At 42.5% G+C, this 6850-nt stretch overlaps 1 protein-coding gene across 1 annotated transcript in view; it reads right to left on the bottom strand.

The window, feature by feature from the left end:
- Positions 1 to 4834, bottom strand: part of LOC117243769 — a 42509-nt gene extending 37675 nt beyond the window's left edge. Inside the window, exon 1 of the mRNA XM_033511499.1 lies at positions 4829 to 4834. Within this exon, the coding sequence (XP_033367390.1) occupies positions 4829 to 4834 (6 nt within the window). The remainder of the gene's footprint in view (positions 1 to 4828) is intronic.
- Between the last annotated feature and the right edge of the window lie 2016 nt (positions 4835 to 6850).

The following is a 6850-nucleotide window of genomic DNA, read 5'->3' as shown; positions in this document are numbered from 1 at the left end:
CAGAGAAACTCAGGGAAACAGAGAAACTCAGGCAAACTCAGAGGAACCCAGGGAAACCCAGGGACCTTCTCTCAGCTGGGGCTTGTAGGAAATGTTGGCTCACAGGGTCTCCAGGGTTGTCTCTTCACACATTTTGTAAATGATTCCCTGGACACAGCAGCTGCTCCATGTCAATATGTACCATGGTAAATCATATCCCATAAAACAATTCCTTGGGGTGAATCGTTGGGGAATTTCTCCCAGAGGAAGTTATACCTGAATGCATAGGCTGTGTCAAATTCCCAGTTTGCAGGAAAGATTACAAAATGAAAATGGAGCTCTATTGTGAGAGGAATGGCAGCACTGGTGCAAAGTTATCTGAGCATCCATGGCAGTGGGAGAGCAGGGCTGGCCCCAGATCAGCGAGCTGTCAGAGTGGATATTTGCAGATCTGTGACATTTGTTGTTTCCAGGAACAGCTGGAAAAAGCAGCTGGATCCCCACTGTGCATAGCCAGTGGCTTTGGTGCTTGCAGCTTCTAGGGGATGTGGAATGACTTGTTTCCTAAGATGCTATGAACAGAGAGAGTGCAGCACTAAAAATATCTGCAAGATAATTACAGGGTATTGCATCTGGGACTTTAAACAACACAGTAAATAACCAGAAAGCTGTGCTGGCTTGATTTCTCTGTGACCAGCTAGTAAATGTATTACATCCTTCCAAGACTTTGCAGACATGTGTGTGCAGCTCCTCTCTCCACCACACACTCCCATATACTGGAAGTTTTTCAGTGGATTTCCTATCTGATACTCTCTGTACCTTCAGCACCCTCCTTTGCCAGGCAAGAGCTGGGGCTGAGCAATTGGAGAATCCCTCCTACCTTTGGAATTGGGATTTATTTTCTGATCTGAGTCTGTCACTCCAGGTATCTCATGCAAGGTGCTGCACTTTGAAGCACAGATTTGTCACCCCTGTGTGTCTTGCACCCTTTGGCAAGAACTCTTTTCTCTTCTCTCTCTGGCCCTGTGCAAGTGTCAGCAGCCACAGCTGTGGGTGGCTCTCCCTTCCTGGTCCCCAGCAGATGTTTCAGCCCAAAGCAGTGCTGTGGTAGCTGTCCCTGTTTGTGTAGAGAGGACTGAAACAAGTGCAGTCTTCCAAAATGACAACATATGTGAAATTCAGCCCCTGTCCCCTTTTTACAGACTGGTGAATAAGGAGATAAAGGAAAATATTTTCATCTCTGTGGTCACTGCTGCCTTGTGCTGTTACTGATCACTATAACTTATCTTTAAGACAAACATGGTCTCAAACTGCCTGTGAATCACAGGTGATGTTTTCTAAATCTAAACTGATGTTATCTCTGTTTCAGTATTTTTGTCAAAAAAAACCTTGGGCTTTATATGTGGGCAGGAAGTTGGAGAAGGATATACCAGAACCTAAGGTATTAATTAGAATTGTTGTTATTCTGAAGCATAAAAGACAGATCTAAAATAGGGTAAAAACTTTAATAGAATTCAGCTCTTTACAAAGGTCTGCTTTGCAATAATGAACACATTGTTAGTTTGTGGATGAAAAGGAATTGTATTCCTTGCTCCTCTTCCAGTTAAAAGCAGTTGTTATGGCAACTGTTGCAGCATCTTTGTTGCTATTTCTATTGTGCTGTTTGGGAGAGGCATAAATCTCTTCTGCTGAGCTGCCTGTGACTGAAGGAATGGGAGACTTGGCCAAGGAGCAGGATGAGGATTGTGCTAAGGTGCTTTAGGTTAACTCAGCCTTCCCTCGGGGGGAGAGGGCTGCCCACAAACGCAGGCAGAGCAGCAGGACACTCTTCCAAAGCTCTGGGAACCCAGAGGGCCTGGCTGCAGGTACAGCCAGCTCACTCTCGGTACCCAAATCTGTGTGCTGCTCCCAGGGAAGGGATTTATCCATTTATCCATTTATCCAGTGCCATTTACTGGGTGTCTGGTGATCCTACCCAGACACCTGGCAGGGGGCTCCCAGAAGCTGCTGCCTGTGCTCAATGGGTAACATGGAATACTCTGCAGCAAGGTTTGTATCACCTCTGAGCTGTCCCTCACCTTCCCATCTTCCAGCTGGAGAATAAAGCTGCATCTGGATGCTTGTCTGCAAACTCGTGTGTTTGTCTGGCCTCCAGCCAAACTTCCACTTGAGCTCACCTTTTCCTCAATGTGATTGTACCAGTTCTTTGTTTCCTTTTGGAGTTGTCAACTTTGTTTTACACTGTTTTTGTGGTGGCTTTTGCTCTAAGAGTGGAGCACCAGGAGGGGTTAGAAAGGTGGTGCATAAACCATCGTTCATGCCAGAGGAATTTCTGCTCAGTTTTTAAAAAACAGGAGCAGTACAGGTGCTATTTCTGGGTAAAACACTGGGCACAGCAAAATCTGCTGGAAAACTCAATTTCCCTGTACCTCTGACTCATGTAGCAATCTTTAATAATCTGTTGACTCTACTGTGCCCTGAACAGTGCAAGGCATTGTGCTGGGGTAAAGGAGCAGTGTGGATCAGGAGCCCCAGTGGAGTTAACAACCAAGGGACAGGTTTTTATAACCACATTTCTCCCGGAAAACCTCACTGCAAGGTCCCACAGGAACTGAGAGGACAGGTTTTTATAACCACATTTCTCCTGGAAAGCCTCACTGCAAGGTCCCACAGGAACTGAGAGGGGAGAGAAGGTGCTGGCCCTAATTTGACTTGGGTAATATTCATCTTCCACAAATGCTTTTCCATAGAGTAAATGACCACTTCTGCAGACAGTCTGAAGTCTGAGTGAACTGACAGGCTCTGAAACACCACCAGTAGAGCCTGACTTGTGGGAGCTTGGATATGATACACAATATTCTTCTCAGATCTTTCCAGATGATGAAAGCTCTGTGTGATTCAATCTCTCCCAGGAAAATTCAGTCAAGGATTTAATACTGAAAGCTTTACTTTCAAGAAGAATTATTTAAGTTGGCCACTCTTGACAGGAGTATTGATTGTGAGTCCAAGCACAGGAAGTCATGCTATGGAACAATAAAATGGTTTAAATATGAACTGGTTCAAGTCTGAGCTGAAACTTTGAATGCATCTGTCTCTCTGCTAAAAAAATGTGTGTAAGAGAGGCTTTTTCTTTAACTTTGCTTGCTAAATACACAGAAATCCAACACTGAAGTGCCTAGGCACAATTCTCACGGGTTAGAGAAATGGAGGTGGCACACTGCACTCAGCTGCAGGCAGGAGGATCAGGTATCTCACACAGCCAGAGTGGCTTCCAAGTAATTCAGCTGGCCTTTGGACTCTGTTTTCTGAGAACAGGAAAGTAAGGCAGATTAAAAAAGGGATACCTGCCACAAACTTAAACTTATCTTTGATATAGGTTTGGTGGTATTTTTTTCTCATGTAATGTGTACCCAGATAAAAAGGGCACGTGAGGAACAGTAAAAATCAAGGTTATTCACTTCTCTAGTGTGATGATCTTTCTTCATCTCTCAGTAAAAGAAGCTCTCTCTGAAAGCTGCCAGATCTGATGAGATATGCTCAGCAAAAATGCTTAAACACAAGACCTGTTTTGGAAAGTGCCATCCACACAATAACTTCTAATTCTTGTCTTTGCAGTGCTTCTGTTGTACTTCTACTGTTCAGAAAGGTCTCAGCATCCAATTTTGCTGGCAAGATCCTTTTTGTGATTGTCACTGTATCTGTAGCCATGTTTGGAACGTATTTTTAGAATCTCCTCTTTAATTGTGATCCCTCCCAGAGCATCTAACTCAAGTGATACTTGTTATATAGCTGAACAATGTCTAGGAGAATACAGAAAACTAGAAAGAATGGTAAATCAGAAAAATATCATGCACAGAAACCCCTTATTAACAGATGCTGAAAATAAGAATGTAGCCTTTGGTGGTGTGTTTGGAACTGGAATGAGTGCATTGTCATCTGCAGCAAAATATTCACAACTGCTATGAGAATAACTGGCACTCACAGGCACTTAAATATCAGTAAATATTTCCTGTCTGTGTTTGCAGCAAATGGGCAGATCCTCCTGAGGTTAGCTGTGGTGAGCCAGGTCTGGAGCCAGTGTTACAGGTGGGGAAATGCTGAAATAAAAGTGGTTTCAGCAAGGAGAGAAGGCAAGGGAAAATCAGCCCAAATGACAAGCTGAGGCTCACATTCTGTGTGTGCTGACAGGAGCTTTGGTCTAGGGGTAAAAAAGAGTCAGGATTAGGAAATTTTTCCTGCTATTGTTTATTAAAAAAAAAATCCAAAGACAACCAACCACCCCTGCAGACTTCTGATCAAGAATGTCAGCAGACTTTAGAGGCTGAACTTAACTCTTAATACTTTTAGGTCTGAGTAGTCACCACCTTCTAAAATGTGGTCCAGTTTACTCAGAATACTCAGTTTCCTTCCTTTTAAAAGCTGAATGAAAATTTCATGCCCCTTTGGCCTTTTTCACCTAACATATATTTGCTGTTTTCATATCATGATATTCTTGTAATTGAAAAATGCTCTCTTATCAAACATGCACCTCAAATGAGACTACTTCACTGGAAATAACATAATATATTATCATGAAAAGTATGTTTGTGTAGTGTAGAAAAAGTTTTCAGAAGGTTTATCACAAAAATCCTCTCAGAATATCTAATTTCCTCCTGAGCCTATGTTAGCACAGCTATTTTGTGTTCTGGTTGGAGAAGTTATTGTGGAAAACTTTTAACGTTCACTTGAACAAACATTAAATGGGGTGGTGTGTTCTGCTCTCCTGTCAGTGTTAAAATCAGATGTGATGAAGCTGTTCTGTGTAGCAGTGATGTAATTGTGACCCAAACCTGACATTTTGGACTCTTACCTGCATGTCTTTAGGGCTGTAGCTGCATAAAGTGCACTTGAATGTGATTTTGCTTCCATTGTGGCTTGCCAGTAAATAGTCTGTGTGCAGGCATGCTGGAGTTCTGTATGCAAATTGATAGGTATTTGATGATGTAAAGATATATATATACACTCACTAGTACACATAATTTAGGTCTGTAAGCAGAACTGTGGTTGAAGCTATTTAAGTATGACCTTATAAAATCTGTTTATATCTCCAGCTAAGTGTTCAGTGCTACCCAGTATAAAGTGACATATGACAGATTCTTGCTTAATTACCATTTCTGCAACTACCTCTTGATTAGCATGCATAAAAAGGCTCAGTGATTAGTTTTGACTGATTAACTTCTGTTTACAAAAGACACAGGAGGGGTATGATATTGGAGGATGACATTTTGGTCTTTCAGAAAGACAAAACCAAAAAATCCTTGCCTCTTCCTCAGGAAAGGAAAACAATCCCAAACCCCACTCTGCAGCCACTCCCAGCAGATGCTGCAAGGCTGGAAAGATCAGGCAGGTAAAGATAACCTGGAATTGTCCTGTCAGAGCTCCAGTTGGGAATGAACAGGGATGGTGTTGGTAATCCATGCCCCTGAACACCTGTAGCCTTGTAAAAATAAATATATGAACACATAAATGAATAAATTCCTAGAACCTGGATCTCTTCTGAAGACTGTCCAGGACCTCTGACACGAGGCAAAGCCTAACTCCTTGTCCCAGAGGATGTGGAATTGCTCTTTCCTGCACGTTGTCCCCAGGTCTTTCCTCCTTGGTGCTGATGTGGAGAGAACTCACACGGGGAACCACTGCAGGCCATGCCCTGGTACGAGAGAAGGATGTCTGGGAAGACATTTACTGTCCATAAATACTGGAGCAAGCACTGTAGGAAGAAGGCTTAGGGTTTATTGAAATGTTAGGTTTAATTTAATTGTCATAAGTGAACACATGATATGTGATAAGGATATACCAACAAATATGTTGTTATTTGTCAAGGAAAACTGATCAAAATATGTGGGAACAGCTGTCAGGCAGCAGGAGGAAGAGTGACTGGATCTTTCTGGCCATCTTCATCTCTGACCAGACTCACATGAGGAGTTATTTGACTTCTGGAATGGTATTCTTTGCTAGCTTTTCCTCTTTAAATCAATCAAAACCCTCCTCAAATACAAAAAAACTATGGTTAGGGAATATTTTTTACCTTTTGAGGCAACTGGTGGTTGAATAAGGTTCTGTAGTTTTCCAGAAAGTGAAGATGAGTTTTATTTTCCACCTGGTACTTTTATTATTTGTCTTTTACGAGTGAGGCAGTGCTCCTACACCTGTGTAATTTTTGTGCAGCTGAAAAAGAAAGTGGTGATGAGGCAATTCATGACTGAGAGTGGCCAGTGAAATGTGGCCACATCCTTCAGTTCTGCTTGTGTTGTTGTGTTTTTCTGAAAGGTTTGTCAAAGAAAGTCTGTTCAGAGACCTGAGGTCTCAGAGCACAATAATGTAATTCTTATGTACACTCATAAATTTTACTGTAGGCTTTTGTTAGGTTCACCCACAGATTTAAACCCCTTTTATTATGTTATAGCATAAAAAACAAAGAGAAAAGTATATTCTAAACCATGCATTTTTACCTATAGCCAAATTGCTGCAGTATAAAATAATGTTTCAAGTCCAGATTTCTGGGGTTTCCCACCACAAATTTTTATTCTGGTAATTCTGTTGCAGTTACTAGAATTGCAGTGTGCTCAGACTGAAACAGTGACCAGTGAGGGATGGATTCCCTGGGAGGCTGTTGGAGAGAAGAGTTCCATGGGAATGAGGGAACAGCAGCCCTGGAGCTGGGAGCTGGGCTGGGTAACACAAACACGGCTGCAGTGTTTGGGCTGAAAGAGGGGATGTTTAGGTTGGGTAGATGCAGGAAATTTCTCACTGTGAAGGTGCTGAGGCACAGGCTGACCAGAAATGGGGATGTCTCATCCCTGGGAGCGTTCAAGGAATGGAGCCTGAGTGA

Source organism: Parus major, unplaced genomic scaffold (assembly GCF_001522545.3).
Source record: "Parus major isolate Abel unplaced genomic scaffold, Parus_major1.1 Scaffold283, whole genome shotgun sequence".
NCBI lineage: Eukaryota > Metazoa > Chordata > Aves > Passeriformes > Paridae > Parus > Parus major.
The sequence above is the reverse complement of the archived record's forward strand: the minus strand, read 5'-3'. Positions and strand labels throughout refer to the sequence as shown.